The sequence below is a fragment of the Oncorhynchus nerka genome, linkage group LG7 (genome assembly GCF_034236695.1).
Source record: "Oncorhynchus nerka isolate Pitt River linkage group LG7, Oner_Uvic_2.0, whole genome shotgun sequence".
Taxonomy (NCBI): domain Eukaryota; kingdom Metazoa; phylum Chordata; class Actinopteri; order Salmoniformes; family Salmonidae; genus Oncorhynchus; species Oncorhynchus nerka.
This window is the reverse complement of record NC_088402.1, coordinates 54,071,611-54,093,256: the sequence shown is the minus strand read 5'-3', so window position 1 is coordinate 54,093,256 and position 21,646 is coordinate 54,071,611. Positions and strand designations below refer to the sequence as shown.

General features: G+C 44.9%; 2 protein-coding genes across 2 annotated transcripts in view; one reads left to right on the top strand and one right to left on the bottom strand.

Annotated features, from left to right (window-relative positions):
• Window positions 1–9,706: 9,706 nt before the first annotated feature.
• Window positions 9,707–19,567, top strand: chdh (choline dehydrogenase). The gene is made up of 8 exons (XM_029664073.2): window positions 9,707–9,839; window positions 10,493–11,265; window positions 11,925–12,076; window positions 12,154–12,283; window positions 16,302–16,436; window positions 16,595–16,737; window positions 17,089–17,191; window positions 17,388–19,567. Exons 2-8 carry the CDS (start codon window positions 10,515–10,517, stop codon window positions 17,804–17,806), a joined length of 1,833 nt encoding a protein of 610 aa, XP_029519933.1. The 5' UTR covers window positions 9,707–9,839; window positions 10,493–10,514; the 3' UTR covers window positions 17,807–19,567.
• LOC115131954 (voltage-dependent L-type calcium channel subunit alpha-1D-like) overlaps window positions 19,234–21,646 on the bottom strand; it is a 53,009-nt gene continuing 50,596 nt past the window's right edge. Inside the window, 1 exon segment of the mRNA XM_029664072.2 lies at window positions 19,234–21,527. Coding sequence (XP_029519932.2) covers window positions 21,240–21,527 — 288 coding nt within the window. The 3' untranslated portion in view covers window positions 19,234–21,239.

Sequence of the window (21,646 nt, the reverse complement as noted above, 5' to 3'; positions counted from 1 at the left end):
GGTGTATAATTAAAGGCTCCTCACAGGCTGGTGTATAATTAAAGGCTCCTCACATGCTGGTCAGGATAAATAGGGGCCTCACAGGCTGGTCAGGATAAATAGGGGCCTCACAGGCTGGTCAGGGTAAATAGGGGCATTGCAGGATAGTCAATACGGACTTTTGAGGTTGGTCAGTGTACAGGCTGTTAAATAATTGTTGCTTGTAATTGTTGATTAACACTAACAATGTCATTGTTCTTCTATTTCAGACAATGCTTCCTGTGCAAAAATTTACCGGTAAGTCATAATCTCTACAAAATGACCTAAAATTAACAGAAATCATGACATTCTAAAAGAGTACAAAATCATACAAAAGCAAATCATTTTGCAGAACAATCACACATACGCATTGATACATTTAAAATATATTTTTAAAAGACTGAAATAGGAACAACTTTAAAACTAGTTATGGGATTTGTCTACTTGTCCAACACTTATGTTTACCTCTTTGTGTTCTTTAGGTGAAAGGGCCAGCCCTGCCCGCATCTTTCTCCCCCAACCAATCAATCCGAACCCCCATTGACGGCCTACCCCGGCCAAACCCGGACGACGCTGGGCCAATTGTGCACTGCCCTACGTGACTCCCAATCACGGCCGGATGTGATACAGCCTGGATACAAACCAGGGACTGTAGTGATGCCTCTTGCTCTGAGATGCAGTGCCTTAGACCGCTGCAGCACTCGTGAGCCCAATGGTACCAAAAAATATCTGCAGCATTGAAGGTCCCCAAGAACACAATGGCCTGCATCATTCTTAAATGGAAGAAGTTTGGAACCACCAAGACTCTTCCTAGAGCTGGCCAACAAAGTGTTTAGAGCGTTGGACTAGTAACCGAAAGGTTGCAAGATCGAATCCCTGCGCTGACAAGGTAAAAATCTGTCATTCTGCCCCTGAACAAGGCAGTTAACCCACTGTTTGTAGGTCGTCATTGAAAATAAGAATTTGTTCTAAACTGACTTAGCCTAGTTAAATAACAGTTCAAATTAAAAAGGACCTTGGTCGGTGAGGTGACCAAGAACCCAATGGAGCTCTACAGTTCCTCTGTGGAGATGGGATAACCTTCCAGAAGGACAACCATCTCCGCAGCACTCCACCAATCAGGCCTTTATGGTAGAATGGCCCGACGGAAGCCACTCCTCAGTAAAAGGCACATGACAACCTGCTTGGAGTTTGCCAAAAGGCACCTAAAGACTCTCAGGCCATGAGAAACAAGATTCTCTGGTCTGATGAAACCAAGATTGAATTCTTTGGCCTGAATGCCAAGCGTCACATCTGGAGGAAATCTGGCACTATCCCTACAGTGAAGCATGGTGGTGGCAGCCTCATGTTGTGGGAGACTATTCCGGATCGAGGGAAAGATTAACAGAGAAAAGTACAGAGAGATCCTTGATGAAAACCTGCTCCAGAGCGCTCAGGACCTCAGATTGGGGGTGAAGGTTCACCTTCCAACAGGACAATGACCCTAAGCACACAGCCAAGACAATGCAGGAGTGGCTTCGGGACAAGTCTCTGAATGTCCTTGCGGGGCCCAGCCAGAGCCCAGACTTGAACCCGATTGAACATCTCTGGAGAGACCTGAAAACAGCTTTGAAGCGACGCTCCCCATCCAACCTGACAGAGCTTGAGAGGATCTGCAGAGAAGAATGGGAGAAACTCCCCAAATACAGGTGTGTCAAGATTATAGCGTCATACCCAAGAAGACTCGAGGCTGTAATCGCTGCTAAAGGTGCTTCAACAAAGTACAGAGTAAAGGGTCTGAATACTTCTGTAAATGTGATATTTATTTATTTATTTATTATAAATTTGAAAACATTTCTAAAAACCTGTTTTTGCTTTGTCATTATTGGGTATTGTGTGTAGATTGATGAGGGGGGGGAAACTATTTAATCGATTTTAGAATAAGGCCGTAACTTAACAAAATGTGGAAAAAGTCCAGGGGTCTGAATACTTTCTGAATGCACTGTATGTTTTTCAGTTTCACACGGGCAACCCCCATAACCTTGCTACCACCACTTTGAGAACCACTGATCTATAAGGTATTTATTCAGTGATTTTTCTTCTTTGTCTAATATGTACGTGGAAGAAAACTGAGAGATAGACACACATATGTACTGCCAGTTCCTTAATATGTAATAGTAATTAACACTAGGGTAGAGGGGAACACATTAATCCTAATTATGTTTACATTCAGACACAGTTCATAATGTGTGTTCCCTATATATATATATTTTATTTTTATATATATATATATTTTTTTTAATTAAAATTGTTATTATTTTTTTCAAATGATTTTCTTTTACAAATGAGTGCAAAACACAAAAATAACAAAAAAAACAGCTACCTGACTTGTGAAGTGAAGTATTGCCTCAGCAAGACATGGGACAAGAATAGAAGAACACTATGACAGTTACAACAAAGAATGTGTTCCTAATCAGTGCTCACAATCAGTCCAGAAAGTCAGGAAACGGACCCCAACTTTTGAAAAATCTTCTGGAGTTAGTCCTGATTTAAAATGTTTTATTTTTATTTTTTATGTTTATGATAATCTTTTCTGCTTGCCATCTACGGAAGCAAGGGGGGGATGGTTAACTTCCATTCTGTGAGGATCATTTTTTTTGCAGCCACCATTCCAAACATCAGAGCCTGTTCCTCATAGGACTATCTTAGAATAGACTGAGCAGCGAAAGAGAGCAAGTTCTGGGTCCGGTTCAATGTCCTTCTCATATACCTTTGAATACCAATCATTCCTCCAAAAATGATTAATTAGGGGGCAGAGCCGAAAAAGATGAGTTAATGAATCCTCATTTGTCACACAGTGAGGAGACCTGGGGTTAAATTATGTCATTTGGTTTTGACTTTGACTTTGACTTTATATTGTATTCATTGATATTTTCGTTGATGGAAAAGGAGTGATTCTAGACAGGGCTTCTCCCCATAGATCATCTGAGATCTCAATATTGAACTCTTTACCCCAGTTCTTCTTGAGATGACTAGTAGAGGCCTCTGTGTAGTTGGAGAGAAACTGTGAGATGAGGTGTTTTGAGTTGGGAGGGCGCTGTAGCGGACCAAAACGAATGTTGTACAGGGAGGGTATCAACATTTTGAATTTTCCCTTTGATATAGTGTCTGACTTGTAAATAACATAACATATGATTGAGAGAGTTTGAATGTATTCTTTAATTGGATGAATGATGCTAATTGCTTATCTATATATAAGTCTTCAATTGTGGCCAGTCCCTTCCACTCAACAAACACCTTATCAGACCTAGAAGGAACAAAATAAGGATTTAAGCATATCAGGGTGTATACAGAGGTACCTTATAAACATAATTAATCTGGTTTAGAATTCTTGAGGAATTTCTCAAAACAAGGTTGTTGCCTGTCAGTGTGTTTGGACACTCTGCTTTGGAGGAAAGCAAGGCTGGAAGAGAGGAATGTGTTAGACTTGACTTCCATATTTAGCCACAAGGGGGCAACCGTCTCCAATTTAAGACACCATGCCACTGCATAAACTCAGCGAAAGCTAGCGCAGCTCTTTGGAAGACATGGTTTTCTGCAGGGTACACCACGTGCACTGAAAACAAGTACCAAACCTTTGGGTTTGCACAACCAGAAATTGTCTCAGGGAAGCTCATCTACGTGCTCGTCGTCCTCACTATGGTCTTGACCTGACTGCAATTCGGCGTCATAATCAACTTCAGTGGGCAAATGCTCACCTTCGATGGCCACTGGCACACTGGAGGAGTGAATCCCGGTTTCAACTGTACCAGGCAGATGGCAGACCTAGTGTATGGGCTCCGGGCAGCCGAGCGGAAATGGAGGAAAACTCGCCTCCCTGCGGACCTGGCATCCTTTCACTCCCTCCTCTCTACATTTTCCTCTTCTGTCGCTGCTGCTAAAGCCACTTTCTACCACTCTAAATTCCAAGCATCTGCCTCTAACCCTAGGAAGCTCTTTGCCACCTTCTCCTCCCTCCTGAATCCTCCTCCCCCCCCCCCTCCCTCTCTGCAGATGACTTCGTCAACCATTTTGAAAAGAAGGTCGACGACATCCGATCCTCGTTTGCTAAGTCAAACGACACCGCTGGTTCTGCTCACACTGCCCTACCCTGTGCTCTGACCTCTTTCTCCCCTCTCTCTCCAGATGAAATCTCGCGTCTTGTGACGGCCGGCTGCCCAACAACCTGCCCGCTTGACCCTATCCCCTCCTCTCTTCTCCAGACCATTTCCGGAGACCTTCTCCCTTACCTCACCTCGCTCATCAACTCATCCCTGACAGCTGGCTACGTCCCTTCCGTCTTCAAGAGAGCGAGAGTTGCACCCCTTCTGAAAAAACCTACACTCGATCCCTCCGATGTCAACAACTACAGACCAGTATCCCTTCTTTCTTTTCTCTCAAACTCTTGAACGTGCCGTCCTTGGCCAGCTCTCCCGCTATCTCTCTCAGAATGACCTTCTTGATCCAAATCAGTCAGGTTTCAAGACTAGTCATTCAACTGAGACTGCTCTTCTCTGTATCACGGAGGCGCTCCGCACTGCTAAAGCTAACTCTCTCTCCTCTGCTCTCATCCTTCTAGACCTATCGGCTGCCTTCGATACTGTGAACCATCAGATCCTCCTCTCCACCCTCTCCGAGTTGGGCATCTCCGGCACGGCCCACGCTTGGATTGCGTCCTACCTGACAGGTCGCTCCTACCAGGTGGCGTGGCGAGAATCTGTCTCCTCACCACGCGCTCTCACCACTGGCGTCCCCCAGGGCTCTGTTCTAGGCCCTCTCCTATTCTCGCTATACACCAAGTCACTTGGCACTGTCATAACCTCACATGGTCTCTCCTATCATTGCTATGCAGACGACACACAATTAATCTTCTCCTTTCCCCCTTCTGATGACCAGGTGGCGAATCGCATCTCTGCATGTCTGGCAGACATATCAGTGTGGATGACGGATCACCACCTCAAGCTGAACCTCGGCAAGACGGAGCTGCTCTTCCTCCCGGGGAAGGACTGCCCGTTCCATGATCTCGCCATCACGGTTGACAACTCCACTGTGTCCTCCTCCCAGAGCGCTAAGAACCTTGGCGTGATCTTGGACAACACCCTGTCGTTCTCAACTAACATCAAGGCGGTGGCCCGTTCCTGTAGGTTCATGCTCTACAACATCCGCAGAGTACGACCCTGCCTCACACAGGAAGCGGCGCAGGTCCTAATCCAGGCACTTGTCATCTCCCGTCTGGATTACTGCAACTCGCTGTTGGCTGGGCTCCCTGCCTGTGCCATTAAACCCCTACAACTCATCCAGAACGCCGCAGCCCGTCTGGTGTTCAACCTTCCCAAGTTCTCTCACGTCACCCCGCTCCTCCGCTCTCTCCACTGGCTTCCAGTTGAAGCTCGCATCCGCTACAAGACCATGGTGCTTGCCTACGGAGCTGTGAGGGAACGGCACCTCAGTACCTCCAGGCTCTGATCAGGCCCTACACCCAAACAAGGGCACTGCGTTCATCCACCTCTGGCCTGCTCGCCTCCCTACCACTGAGGAAGTACAGTTCCCGCTCAGCCCAGTCAAAACTGTTCGCTGCTCTGGCCCCCCAATGGTGGAACAAACTCCCTCACGACGCCAGGACAGCGGAGTCAATCACCACCTTCCGGAGACACCTGAAACCCCACCTCTTTAAGGAATACCTAGGATAGGATAAAGTAATCCTTCTCACCCCCCTTAAAAGATTTAGATGCACTATTGTAAAGTGGCTGCTCCACTGGATGTCATAAGGTGAATGCACCAATTTGTAAGTCGCTCTGGATAAGAGCGTCTGCTAAATGACTTAAATGTAAATGTAAATGTAATGTGTGTGTGACCGGTTTGCTAATGTCAACATTGTGAATAGAGTGTCCCATGGTGGCAGTGGGGTTATGGTATGGGCAGGCATAAGCTACGGACAACAAACACAATTGCATTTTATCGATGGCAACTTGAATGCACAGAGATACCGTGATGAGATCCTGAGGCCCATTGTCGTGCCATTCATCCGCCGCCATCACCTTATGTTTCAGCATGATAATGCACGGTTCCATGACGGAAGGATCTGTGCACAATTCCCGGAAGCTTAAAATGTCACACTTCTTCCATGGCCTGCATTCTCACCAGACATGTCACCCATTGAGCATGTTTGGGATGATCTGAATCGATGTTTATGACAGCGTCCCAGTTCCCACCAATATCCAGCAACTTCGCACAGCCACTGAAGAAGAGTGGGACAACATTCCACAGGCCACAATCAACAGCCTGACCAACTCCATGCGAAGGAGATGTGTCGCTCTGCATGAGGCAAATGGTGTTCACACCAGATACTGACTGGTTTTCTGATCCACGTCCCTCCCTTTTTTTGAAGGAATCTGTGACCAACAGATGCATATGTATTCCCAGTCATGTGAAATCCAGAGATTAGGGCCTAATGAATTTATTTCAATTGACTGATTTCCTTACATGAACTGTAACTCAGTAAAATCTTTGAAATGGTTACATGTTGCGTTGATATTTTTTCCCAGTGTAGTATCAATACCATCAGTATATGCAAATTATTTATGTTATTATAATAAAATAAACAAATATCACCATTAAATTGACAGAGGAATAAAAAATATATAATAATACTTCAAAAAAACGTAACATATGGTACATTCATTGCATGTTGTATACTTTGAATATTCACCTACTGCCGGTGGCGGGAGATTGTAAGCAGTGATGATTGGCTGGAAACCTGGCTCGGCAGGTGCAAGGTGATAGAACCACAGCTGTATGAAGAAGAGAAATGATCTCAATGAGCCTTACCTGAACATAATACAGAGAGTTAGACATTTGCCTTTGAACTATTCCAATTATTCAGCAATACAGCCAATGATTGTGATTTTAAGTTTGCTGTACAGTAATAGGCTATAGTAGTCCCAACTGTTCGAGACCACTGAGGTCAACTTCTCCCAAAGGTGGTTCATAACGACAGCAGGATGTATAGCCATTTATATCGGTCCAAGTTCCTGTGAGGTCGTGAATGCTTTCTGCAAACGTTATGATGTGTTGCTTTAACATGCATCACTGTAAATTCACCAAATCTATTTATATCATGAATTGAATTCATATTAGCTTTCCCTATTGTATATGTTGATGACCTAACTTATGCTCAGCCGAACAGCCCCCCAGTCTTCAGGCAGAAGAGCAACTTTGAGTGCACACAGATGAGAAGGACTGACTTCAGGGATCTCTGTCCATTCCGGTGGTATCCCTTGTGGAAACAAATAACCCAAACCCATCATCCCACTTCTGACACCAATGTAGCGAACATTGATAGTGTCCCTTGCAGGTCGAGAAACAGTTTATGTACTAGAGAGACTCATTTTGACTAATGTGGATTATAGTTTCTCCTTGTTCATACCTTCAAGGTGAGAACACAAATATTTTGTCATCTGAGTGAACCATCCTTGGACTATCAACTCACCATCTTCTAATTTCTCACAGGTAACACTGTGGATTTGAAATAAACAACCATTCAAAAGATGGATATTGCATCAAAGCTTTTTCACATAAAATGTGATTTTATAGGATAAATAAAACTTACAATTGAGGGTGATGGCTGAGCAGTAAGCAACTAAGAGAATAAAATCAATGTCAAATGATACAACTTTAGTCATCTGTAGTTGCAAAACAAATATCACGTGAAAGGGTCTGCCCTATAATAAACTCATGAGAGCCCCAAATCCATCCTCCTACTGAAGTTGAGTCTTGGTTAAATATGAGGACAAGCTACAGTATGTACCGTTAAGTGCGCTTGGCACCCGGAGCTCTGGATTGCAGGGTCCCATGGCAGGACCAATGATGTGTATGACCCCTGCATGACTACCAGGGGGCACTGTATTGAAGCCACACCGCAGCCATCTTGGTATTCCTCCTCCGTTGTGAAAAAAATATTTTGGAAGCAATAAAAATGCATTTTTTAATATCTACATTATTTTTGACTAGTTTACTATATTACATACACCTTAAATGCATACATTTAAATTATATTATGTGAGCTAAACATATATATATATATATATATATATAAACTTTTTCCTTAAACAATTTTTGTTGTTGTTGAGAGTACAAATGTTACTCTCCTCACTCTGGCTATACTTCGATATCAGAAGACTCTCGTCTGAGAGTGCCAGAGAGCAGAATAATGAACTGAATAACAATTTAGAGCAGTTATTCACCAATGCTCTGGATAACACGAAAAAAGCCTAACCAGCTCTGCTGGGGCGAGTAAAATTATCAGAGTGAGGTGTTCTCTCATTTGTGTCTGGAAGTAGCTAGCAATCTAGCCAACGTTAGCCAGTTAGGTTGGGTGCTTGACTGCAGTTGGGAGGTCAGAACGCTCTGATCAACCCTACTACTCGACCAGAGAATCCAGTGTGTGTTCTGAACCCACCGGGAGCCAAACGCTCTGAATTTATGAATGGACATTCTACCAACGCTCTGAATTTATGAATACCCAGAGTGCACTCTGTGTGCACTCTAGCACTCCAGAGTGGATTTATGAACGCACATTTAAATACATGTAATTTTGTCCTTGAAACGTTTAATTGAAATACTGTAAAATTCCATTCATTCCAATGGCGGACCGCTCCTACTAGGGAGTGCAATATGGCCAACCGATGGCTTCAAAGCCTCTCAATGGCCAATACACAACATTAGCAATCCAGATGATTGTGGCCTACATGGAAAGGAGGACCGAGCATGCCCACATTCTCATCGACGGGGCTGTAGTGGAGCAGGTTGAGAGCTTTTAAGTTCCTTGGTGTCCACATCACCAACAAACTAGAATGGTCCAATCACACTAAGATAGTCGTGAAGAAGGCATGACAAAGCCTATTCCCCCTCAGGAACTAAAAATATTTGGCATGGGTCCTCAGATCCTCAAAATGTTCTACAGCTGCAACATCGAGAGCATGGTTGCATCACTGCCTGGTACTGCAACTGCTCGGCCTCCGACCGCAAGGCACTACAGAGGGTAGTGCGTACGGCCCAGTACATCACTGTACCTGCCATCCAGGACCTCTATACCAGGCGGTGTCAGAGAAAGGCCCTAAAAATGGTCAAAGACACAGCCACCCCAGTCATAAACTGTTCTCGCTACTACCGCACGGCAAGCGGTACAGGAACACCAAGTCTAGCACCAAAAGGCTTCTCAACTGTTTTTACCCCCAAGCCATAAGAATCCTGAACAGGTAATCAAATGGCTACCCCCCCCCCCTCAACCCCTCTTTTATGCTACTGCTACTCTCTGTTATCATGTAAGCATAGTCACTTTAGCAATACCTACATGTACATACTACCTCAATCAGCCCGACTAACTGGTGCCTGTATATAGCCTTGCAACTGTATATAGCCTTGCAGCTGTTATAGCCTTGCTACTGTATATAGCCTCGCTACTGTTATTTTTCAGTCTTTTTTACTGTTGTTTTTATTTCTATACTTGTTCACCTAATACCTTTTCTTTTACTTAAAAATTGCACTGCCTGTAAGTAAGCATTTCACTGTAAGGTCTACAACCCCTTTTCGCACGTGTCAAATAAACTTTGATTTGATTTGAGGTGTTATATATGTTGTTGGGTAGGCCAGATCATTGTAGGACTGTTACCACTTTGCTGTTCCCGGGGTGCATTGCAAGCCAATCCAGCACCCGGTGGCCAGCAGACCGTCAACTCCGCCCTCTTATCTCTGCAGATTGTGACAGTTTTGGAAGATATAGGTCGATGCGATCAAGTATAACCGTAAGTAAAGCCGTTTTTTCCTCCCGTTATTTCCATGTTTAACCAAATAAAGTGGGCGAAGTTTAATGACACTTTGTGTCAACCACAACCACAGTTCGCAAACTTATTCGCCGTTTTCTGAATTGCTGTGACCCCACTCAAGTTTTATATCGTCTTATTGCCTGCATCTAGCATACACATGTTTTTATTGACGCGTACAAAAAACGTTATTGCAAAAAAATATAGTTGATGTTGCAAACATTTCTCTTTTTTTGAGAGAGATGAAAGTTATTTGCTATGTTGAAACTGAAACTCGAGAAGGAAGGCGTTAATTCCTATCTATAGCCCCTCCCAGTATAGTCCGTAAAGCCCATACATTATTCAACTAGACTAGCAATATGATACAAGTAGGGTACTGTATCATGTTTTCATTTTGTCATGTTGTTCCTAGAATCTCAAACTTGTGCGCATCATGTGACAGGCAGTGCATGGACTTTGAGTTGTGCTGTTTTTTTTACAATATTTGTTTCACTAATCTTCTGTTTTCCAAGCGTTTACATAATATCATTGACATCGGAAGTGATTTGCTTGAAATCATCTGTTATTTTTTTTCTACACACACAAAAAAAACATGTAATATTTCTTATTTATTCGTGATGTATTTTATTGTGCAGGTGTGCCATCAGAGCCATCAGGATGCTCTCTGCAGCTGCTTCAGGCAAAGTTGGGTTCAATATGGGGATGGGAGTGGGCAGGTGTGTGTCAGCCTGGTTAAGAGGGTCCCCCAATGCCCTGAACAGAAGGAGGGACTGGGACCCCTCTCCCAGGTACAGCACCACAGCAGCCAAATCCAGCACCCCGTCCTTCAACTATGTCATCGTGGGCGCTGGCTCGGCGGGCTGCGTCCTGGCCAACCGTCTCACTGAGGATCCCCAGGAGTCGGTGCTCCTGCTGGAGGCCGGCCCTAAGGACAGGACCCTGGGCAACGTCCGTCTCTCCTGGAAGATCCACATGCCGGCCGCCCTCACCTACAACCTGTGTGATGACAAGGTCAACTGGTTCTACCACACCCTGCCCCAGGAGCACGTGAACAACCGGGTGATGTACTGGCCCCGTGGCAGGGTGTGGGGTGGCTCCTCCTCTCTCAACGCCATGGTGTACATCCGGGGCCACGGTGAGGACTACAACCGCTGGCAGAGGGAGGGGGCGGAGGGCTGGGACTACGACCACTGCCTGCCCTACTTCCGCAAGGCCCAGTGCCACGAGCTGGGAGGCGACCGCTACCGGGGAGGCAGCGGGCCCCTGCACGTGACCCGGGGGAAGACGAACCACCCTCTACACCGGGCCTTCATAGAGGCTGGCCAGCAGGCTGGGTACCCCTTCACTAACGACATGAACGGCTTTCAGCAGGAGGGCTTGGGCTGGATGGACATGACCATCTATGAAGGTAGGGGATGAATTAAAGATATGCGCACATACACTGAGTGTACAAAACATTAGGAACACCTGCTCTTTCCATGACAGATTGACCCGGTGAATTCAGGGGGGAGCTATGATCCCGTATTGATGTCACTTGTTAAATCCACTTCAATCAGTCGAGATGAAGGGGGAGGGCAGGTTAAATAATGTTTTTTAAGCTTTGAGACAATTGAGACATGGATTGTGTGTGTGCCATTCAGAGGGTGAATGGGCAAGAGAAAATATTTAAGTGCCTTTGAACGGGGTAAGGTGGTAGGTGCCAGACACACCTGTTTGTGTCAACAACTGCACCGCTGCTCAGTTTTTCAGGCTCAACAGTTTCCTGTGTGTATCAAGAATAGTCCACCACCCAAAGGACATCCAGCCAACAGGACACAACTGTGGGAATCATTGTAGTCAACATGTGGAATGCTTTCGACACCTTGTAGAGTCCATGCCCGAGGAATTGAGGCCGTACTGAGGGCATAAGGGGGTACAACTCAATATTCGGAAGTTGTTCTTAATGTTTATACGCAGTGTATGCAGACGTCTGTATCTGTACAAGTAAAAGTAGGGAACTGCATTATAAACGGACTTATCATCTTCTCATCCCCCTCTTTCTCTTACCCCCCCCCCCCAATCCCCAAGGTAAGAGGTGGAGCACAGCCAGTGCGTACTTGCGACCGGTCCTTACCCGAGCCAACCTGAGGACAGAGGTGCAATGTCTGACCACCAGGATCCTGTTTGATGGGAGGAGAGCTGTGGGCGTGGAGTACACTCAGAACGGGGAGAAGAAGCAGGTAGGTCTTTGGGAAATTCAACAGCCTATATCCCCTCACATATCTCTCTATTCATCTCTTCTCTCTCTCTCTCTCAGGTTTTTGCTGAAAAGGAGGTAATTCTCAGTGGTGGGGCCATCAACTCCCCACAGCTTCTCATGCTGTCCGGGGTGGGCAACGCTGATGACCTGAAACAGCTAGACATCCCTGTGGTCCAGCATCTACCAGGTGACCTAAAGACCCCACCTTACCCCCATTGTCTTCAAATCAAATAACATTTTATTTGTCACATGTGCCAAGTAAAACCGGTGTAGAGTTGACCGTGAAATGCTTACTTACGAGCCCTTAAACAACAATGAAGAGAGAAAATGTGCAAATAATATTAGTAACACAATAAATAACAATAACAAAGCTATATATATGCTCTGGCCCCCAATGGTGGAACAAACTCCCTCACGACGCCAGGACAGCGGAGTCAATCACCACCTTCCGGAGACACCTGAAACCCCACCTCTTTCAGGAATACCTAGGATAGGATAAAGTAATCCTTCTCACCCCCCCCCCCTTAAAAGATTTAGATGCACTATTGTAAAGTGGCTGTTCCACTGGATGTCTTAAGGTGAACGCACCAATTTGTAAGTCGCTCTGGATAAGAGCGTCTGCTAAATGACTTAAATGTAAATGTATATACAAGGAGTAACGATACTGAGTCAATGTACAAGTTAGTTGAGGTAATTTATACATGTGCAGTGCATTAGGAAAGTATTCAGACCCTTTGACTTTTTCCTCATTTTGTTACGTTACAGCCTTATTCTAAAATTGATGATTTTAAAAAAATTACAGCATCAAGTCTTCTTGGGTATGACACTGCAAGCTTGGCACATCTTTATTTGGGGAGGTTTTCCCATTCTTCTCTGCAGATCCTTTCAAGTACTGTCAGGATGGATGGGGAGCGTCGCTTCACAGCTATTTTCAGGTCTCTCCAGAGATGTTCGATCGGGTTCAAGTCCGGGATCTGGCTGGGCCACACAAGGACATGCAGAGACTTGTCCCAAAGCTTCTTCTGCAATGTCTTAGCTGAGTGCTTAGGGTCGTTGTCCTGTTGGAAGGTGAATCTTTGCACCAGTCGGAGGTCCTGAGCGTTCTGGAGCAGGTTTTCATCATGGATCTCTCTGTACTTTGCTCCTTTCATCTTGCCTTCGATCCTGACTAGTTTCCCAGTTTCTGCCGCTGAAAAACATCCCCACAGCATGATGCTGCCACCACCATGCTTCCCCGTAGGGATGATTCCAGGTTTCCTCAAAGGCATGACGCTTGGCATTCAGGCCAAAGAGTTCAATATTGGTTTCATCAGACCAGAAAATCTTGTTTATCAAGATCAGGCTGTCATGTGCCTTTTACTGAGGAGTGGCTTCCGTCTGGCCACTCTACCATAAAGGCCTGGTTGGTGGAGTGCTGCAGAGATGGTTGTCCTTCTGCAAGGTTCTCCCATCTCCACAGAGGAGCTCTGAACTCCCTGACCACGGCCCTTCTCCCCCGATTACTCAGTTTAGCCGGGCAGCCAGCTCTAGGAAGAGTCTTGGTGGTTCCAAACTTCTTCCATTTAAGAATGACAGAGGCCACTGTGTTCTTGGGGACCTTTGATGCGGCAGAGATGTTTTGGTACCCTTCCCCAGGTATGTGCCACGACACAGTCCTGTCTTGGAGCTCTACGCACAATTCCTTCGACCTCCTGGCTTGGTGTTTGCTCTGACATGCACTGTCAACTGTGGGACCTTATAGACAGCTGTGTGCCTTTCCATATCATGTCCAATTAAATTTACCACAGGTGGACTCCAATCAAGTTGTAGAAACGTCTCAGGAATGCTCAATGGAAACAGGATGCACCTGAGCTCAATTTCAACTCTCATAGCAAAAGGTCTGAATACTTATGTAAATAAGGTATTTCTGTTTATTTTTAATGCATTCGCAAAAAAATGAACCTGTTTTTGCTTTGTCATTATGGGGTATTGTGTGTAGACTGAGGAAAAAATAAATATTTCATCCATTTTAGAATAAGGCTGTAACATAACAAACTGGAAAAAGGGAAGGGGTCTGGAATACTTTCCAAATGCACTGTAGGTAGGAGTAAAGGGGACTAGGCAATCAGGATAAATGATCAACACAGTGTGTGTGTGTTTCCATTGGCTGTTGAAAAAGCAGCAGCTATTCTTTCTGGGGTCCACACAAAACATAGAACATGAGAAAATACAGAACACTAATGGACAAGAACAGAAACAAATTTAAACTAAGTACACTACGACTAAAGAACAATACGATGCGATCGCCTGCACACTGCCCTATCCCATCTGGACAAGAGGAATACCTATGTAAGAATGCTGTTCATTGACTACAGCTCAGCATTCAACACCATAGTACCCTCCAATCTCATCATCAAGCTGGAGGCCCTGGGCCTCAACCCCGCCCTGCGCAATTGGGTCCTGGACTTCCTGACGGGCCGCCCCCAGGTGGTGAAGGTAAGAAATATTTCCACTTCGCTGACCCTCAACACTGGGGCCCCACAAGGGTGCGTGCTCAGCCCCTTCCTGTACTCCCTGTTCACCCATGACTGCATGGCCATGCACGCCTCCAACTCAGTCATCAAGTTTGCAGACGACACAACAGTAGTGGGCTTGATTACCAACAACGACGAGACAGCCTATAGGGAGAAGATGAGGGCCCTCGGAGTGTGGTGTCGGGAAAATAACCTCTCACTCAACGTCAACAAAACAAAGGAGATGATTGTGGACTTCAGGAAACAGCGGAGGGACCACCCCCTATCCACATCGAAGGGACAGCAGTGGAAAAAGTGGAACGTTTTAAGTTCCTCGGCGTACACATCAACGAAAAACTGAAATGGTTCACGCACACAGATACTGTGGTGAAGAAGGCGCAACTGTGCCTCTTCAACCTCAGGAGGCTGAAGAAATTTGGCTTGTCACCCAAAACCCTGACAAACTTTTACAAATCTATAATCGAGAGCATCCTGTCAGGCTGTATCACAGCCTGGTACGGTAACTTCTCTGCCCTCAACCGCAAGACTCTCCAGAAGGTGGTGCGGTCTGCACAACGCATCACCAGGGGCAAACTACCTGCCCTCCATGACACCTATAGCATCCGATGTCACAGGAAGGCCAAAAAGATCATCAAAGACAACAACCACCCAAGCCACTGCCTGTTCACCCCGCTATCATCCAGAAGGTGAGGTCAGTACAGGTGCATCATAGCTGGGACCGAGACTGAAGAACAGCTTCTATCTCAAGGCCATCAGACTGTTAAACAGCCATCACTAACTCAGAGGCTGCTGCCTACATGGAGACTCAATCACTGGTCATTTTAACAAATAGATCACTAGTCACTTTAAACAATACCACTTTAATAATGTTTCCATATCTTACATTACTCATATCATATGTATATACTGTATTTTATACCATCTATTGCACCTTGCCTATGCAGCTCGGCTATCGCTTATCCATATATTTATATGTACATATTCTCGTTCACCCCTTTTGGATATGTGTGTATTAGGTAGTTGTTGGGGAATTGTTAGATTTACTTGTTAGATGTTACTGCGCTGTCAGAACCAGAAGCACGAGCATTTCGCTACACTCGCTTTAACATCTGCTAACCGTGTGTATGTGACCGATAACATTTGCTTTGACAGCTAAAGCCGGTTAGGTTTCATAGTAAGACATTCCCATTGAGGCAAGTTTCCAGAGAAGTCAGTTAGTTATATACAAATAATAATGAGCCAGTGAAATGCATTATAGCATTTACATTTAAGTCATTTAGCAGACGCTCTTATCCAGAGCGACTTACAAATTGGTGCGTTCACCTTAAGACATCCAGTGGAACAGCCACTTTACAATAGTGCATCTAAATCTTTTAAGGGGGGGGGGGTGAGAAGGATTACTTTATCCTATCCTAGGTATTCCTGAAAGAGGTGGGGTTTCAGGTGTCTCCGGAAGGTGGTGATTGACTCCGCTGTCCTGGCGTCGTGAGGGAGTTTGTTCCACCATTGGGGGGCCAGAGCAGCGAACAGTTTTATATATATATATATATATATAGCAGCTGTAGCAAAGCTCAAGGACATTCACTAATGATTACATATACAAGGGTGTGTGGAGAGTAGTACTGTTTTTTTTCGTGTGTTTTTTATATGTCCTTACATAATGTTGGTGTGTGTGTGCGTTCCTATCTGTAGGAGTGGGCAGTAATCTTCAGGACCACCTGGAGCTGTATGTTCAGCAGCAGTGCTCTCAGCCCATCACCCTATACAAGGCCCAGAAGCCTTTCCACATGGTCAAGATTGGCCTGGAGTGGCTCCTCCAATATACAGGTATAACAAACAAGTACAGCAAAGGTGCACAGGTCAAACAAGTGCACAGGGTAAACGGTTCTGATGGCTCGTTTTTATTTTGTGAGAATGTCATTTCACGAGAATTGCGTCTGTCATCCAAATGATTTAACCCGGTAACCATGGCACCTGCCTCCCAGGATACGGGGCCACGGCCCACCTGGAGAGCGGGGGCTTCATCCGGAGCAGAGGGGGCGTGGCCCACCCCGACATCCAGTTCCACTTCCTGCCCTCGCAGGTCATCGACCACGGCCGCGTCGCCTCCAAGATAGAAGCTTACCAGGTAAGCTGTGCGTGGGGGTGTGTGTTTTTGGACATGTCTGTGGGGGTGTGTGTGTGTCCTTAAACCCGATAAATCTCTCCATGCTGAACACCCTCTTTATGTCCATGCTCTGACTCATCCAAGGCTCTGCATGTTGTGAAAGGTGTTTCCCACTCACACCTGCACACACGTAGTGCATTCTCAGAGATGCATTCACACTTGTGGTATCGATTTGAACTGTGCGAAAAATTTTGCAAGCACTTTATCACCAGGACTTGCATTTTATTGAACCTTTTTCCTATGCCTTTTTACCTAATGAAATATGAACTAATGTTGATACTGGACACCGATTGGCCCGTTTTGATGTGACAGGTTCACGTGGGACCAATGAGAAGTACTAGTATTGGATGGTTAAAGCTGAAGAGCGCCAGCCCTCTAGATCACCCAATCATCCAGCCCAACTACCTCTCAACAGGTATGTTCTGCCTTGTATGCTGTCACCAGACCATGCCTAACAAAATTCTCTGAATGGATTGTTTCCCAGACCCAGATTAAGGCTATTCCTAAACTGAAAATGCCTCTGCTATTTAGTCCAGGTGTAGTCTTAATCTGGTTCTGGGAAACAGGCCCTGTGTGGTTGATGACTTGTGTGTCTCCCCTCTCTGCCTCAGACACTGATGTATTGGAGTTCAGGGAGTGTGTCAAGCTTTCTCGGGAGATCTTTGCCCAGAAGGCCTTCGACCCATTCCGGGGGCCCGAGGTACAGCCAGGGCCTGAGTGTCAGTCAGACGCCGAGATTGATGCGTTTGTGCGTCACAAGGCAGACAGCGCCTACCATCCGTCCTGCACGTGTAAGATGGGTTCTCCATCTGACCCAATGGCGGTGGTGGACCCAGAGACGCGCGTGCTGGGCCTCGAGGGCCTCCGTGTGGTCGACGCCTCCATCATGCCCAGCGTCGTCAGTGGCAACCTCAACGCCCCCACCATTATGATCGCGGAGAAGGCTGCTGACATCATCAGAGGGCGACCGGCGCTCGGCGACCCCGGGGTGCCTGTGTACCAGCCTGGATCTCTAGAGACCCAGCGATGAGCTTCACACAGAAGCGTCACCATCTCCTAAGGGCCTGAACAGCCAGAGGTGGATGCTAGTTATTCATGTACACATCCGTCGGTCTTTACCGTCAAAGTTTCTCTTTTGTTTTTTAAACGATTTGATATATGTAAAGAAAAACAGTAGCGTAAAAAGTACATATAAGCCTTCCATTATCTAACCCGTCCATTGGTGTAAAATTCTGGTAGAGCTTGTACCTTCAAGGGTCTCAGTGGCAGCTGCTTTTTTTGTTTGATATTTAATACTCCGCATCATGAAGATGTAGTAGACTCCCTTGGTAGTCAATAAAGTGCCACGGCATGCTAACCAGCAGAAACTACAACCCCGAGAATCACTTTGGATTGCAGTGTTTCCTACTTTCCTGATAATGCAGTTTTCTGTCCAACCTCTCTCTTCATTTACAATGAGAGCTGGGACGTCCGTTTAACTGCACTGTTGACATTTCGTATGAATAATAAATGAAGTAAATAATTCAATTTCTATGTGGTAAACATTTAGATGAATTCAGAAACATTAATCAACCTTTGAAAGACTAACTCATTGCCCAGTGAGTTTCTGATGTGATTTGATCAAGATCTCTGGTTATTAATTCTTACATTTATGTTTACAATTATATGAAGATGATTTATATGAAGGATTTAAGCTTTTGATAGTCGCCTGAGTTGCCTTGCCAATCATGAAAGTGTCTTTGACGTATGTTGTCTTGATTTGAAGTGCCTGAAATGAAGTATGTTTGGTATGATACATTTTATGGTAATCTATTGATTATTATAAACTGGGTGGTTCGAGCCCTGAAAGCAAATTGGCTGACAGCCGTGGTATATCAGACCGTATACCACAGGTATGACAAAACATTTATTTGTACTGCTCTAATTACGTTCATAGCCAGTTTATAATAGCAATAAGGGACCTCTGGGGTTTGTGTTTTATGGCCAATATGCCACGGCTAAAGGCTGTGTCCAGGTACACCACGTTGCGTCATGCATAAGAACATCCCTTAGCCGTGGTATATTGGCCACATACCACACCCCCTTGTGCCTTATCGCTTAATTTGAGCAGAGCTGCAATAATATGTTACAGTAGTATTCTCATACGCTTGCATAGTATTAACCCTTATGTTCATGCTAGCCTTAACAATGTGACTTCTAAGTCCACAGTTCCACCTCCAACATCGTCAAAGCAACCACTTTGCGGATGTCGGGTAAAGTGGATCTGATTGAGTGGAGCCGTTGAGCTGATTGACTCTAAGCCTTTACACGAACACTTTGCACACCGATTTTAGCGCAGACTCAAGAACCGCTGTGATTGTGAAAATAATATTCTTTAGAAATCTTTGTAAGATTTGATTCTTTTTCAAATTCCTGCCGGCTGAGTACGTAGAGCACAGATGCTGTCCTCTGGAGGCATTCAGTGCCATGGAGTTTATTCAGTTGTGAACATTACAAAATCATCAGCAGTCCATTGTATTTCCAGGCAAATATTCAAGAGACTAACGTGAATGTAAAAAAAAATAATAATTAAATGTTAAACTACATTTTTAGGTAAAACTAATTTGCTACTAAGTGGAATTAGCTGTAATGTTAGCGGATAGAAATCCTCAAGTACAGTGAATCATTTTAACCTTCATTTACACATTCTGTACAGGGTTTAACATTACCATCAACATTTCAATGCATCTTTAAAACAGAAGTAGTCTGAAAAAATAAAGCTGTGAATTGCACAAATTGTATAACAAACCTTTTTCTGTTTCAAGGTTGTCTTTTTTTTTCAATCATTGGCATACAGTATAAATAAAGATGGGTTTTAATTTAGTGAAATATACCGTCACGTGTCACTTGGCAGGTCACTGATTCAAAAGTCTCAGTAAAGACAAACAGGGAAATGTACAGTCTCACCATCTTAATTACATTTGAAATATACTTGAACCAGTGATATAACTTCTAATGCAGTGGGTGTTGTTACCACTATGTCAGGATTTAAACCCCATTAGTCAAAACACCCACAGAGTGGCCATCACTATTGGCGGCCATCTTAAAATGCCCTCCACCATTCATGTGTTGAACTGAGAGCGTTCTGTGTCGAGAGAAAGCTGGTAGTTGAAAACAATATTCCATTGGCAAGGAATTTACATTTCGGGACGCCATTTCACAAAGATCCCTGACGTGACCCGGTGTTTATGTTGACACGTTTGGGAAAAACGCATTAGAATCGTACAGCTTTATTGGCAATAGCTGTGTCTTTTTAAAGCATCTTTTCCCTTTTTTGGTGTTTCTTTTTGAAAGAGCACTTTTGTTGCACATTATAGGTTGGGAGGACAGAAACACATTTCCATGATAGTACCGAGTCGTCCTTATGTATGCCCTTCAGAAGCCGCTTTTATCCAAAGCGTCTTAGTCATTGCGTGTATACATTTTACATATGGGTGATCCTGGGAATCAAACCCACTAACCTGGCGTTACTAGTTATTTTCTGTTGGCAGTGAGCTAAGCTGGTAAATGGCAAACCTTACTTCTGTAGAAACAAACTACGCGCACTTGAGATAAAGTACCTCTGACGTCATATTAATTCTAAATCAACATGATTCCCCTTAAAAGTAGTGAGAAAAAAAGGCTAAACATAATAAAATATAATTTCATATTCATTCCAAATAAAACAATACTTATCTATTTCATAGGCATGGGGAATATGTTATACCTGTAACAATCCATAAATAACTACATATAAAGCATCTCTTTCAAATAATATATTTCTCTTAGAGGGTTTAAAATACACCTACAATTTAATAGATTGTCCTTTCATTAAAATATTATGGCTGCTAAGTCATCCCTGAAGAGTGATTGGTTGGGCAGGAGTGAGTGTGATATTGGAATACACCGTTTTCTCATGTTGGTTGTTCACAGTTTCAAAATGCGGTCTGTAAAATGGCCGCTACTCTCCATCTATGATTGACTACTCTTGGTGTCTTTGTGCGGACGGTAAGGCGAACGGGAGGCAGGAGGGGGGATATGGCTGAGGACTGGAACTTCATTTCACTGATATGTGATTTCTGTATGAAGTCGTTGAGGAGGAAACCCAACGTTACTGCATCCCCTTTGGGACAACCCCCTCTTATATTTCACTCTCTGTTTCATTGGGTGCTGCAAAACAGACGGAGAGGAAGGGGCGGGACTCCTCTGAAGTTGGATCTTTGGCGTGCCACTCCATCCCTCCACTCCTCTCCAGCTGGCAGTGTTTTCATCCATCCATTCATTCCACAGAAAGAAAGGCACTTTGTTCTCTTGTTTGTTTGTTTGTTTGTATGGTTGTTGGCTGCATCCAAAAGGCACATCGCTCCCTATATAGTGCACTAGAAGCACACTATAGGGAATAGGGTGCCATGTCAGACGCAGCCTGTGTCTAGTGTGAGTGACTGCTATAGGGTGCTGATGCATATCATCTCATCAGTCAGATCCTCCTCGTATTTCCCGCACGTGTCCGGCTCCTCATCGCTGTAGTCCTCGAGATTGCGGTCCATGAGGCTCGTGCCAGTCACTGTGTCCCTTGCTCCCGTCCCATTACCCATACTGCCGTTCAGCAGGTTGCTGGCGGCACTCTCCATCTCGTCGATGGTCATCTCGCAGGCGTCCGCGATCTCGTGCTTGGTCGCCGACACAAACTTGGGGTCCTTGGCGTATTTCCCCAGTCCTTCTGAAATCAACACCTGAAACATTAGAGGGAAAAATGTATCATTCAATCAGTCAAAGTGTGTGTGTGTGTGTGTGTGTGTGTGTGTGTGTGTGTGTGTGTGTGTGTGTGTGTGTGTGTGTGTGTGTGTGTGTG

Excerpts from the sequence above, each read along its gene's own strand:
- chdh (XM_029664073.2), top strand. The coding sequence starts at position 10,515 with ATGCTCTCTGCAGCTGCTTCAGGCAAAGTTGGGTTCAATATGGGGATG. Across the intron at positions 11,266-11,924 it reads GGACATGACCATCTATGAAG|GTAAGAGGTGGAGCACAGCC; the intron begins GTAGGGGATGAA and ends CCAATCCCCAAG. Across the intron at positions 12,077-12,153 it reads AGAACGGGGAGAAGAAGCAG|GTTTTTGCTGAAAAGGAGGT; the intron begins GTAGGTCTTTGG and ends TCTCTCTCTCAG.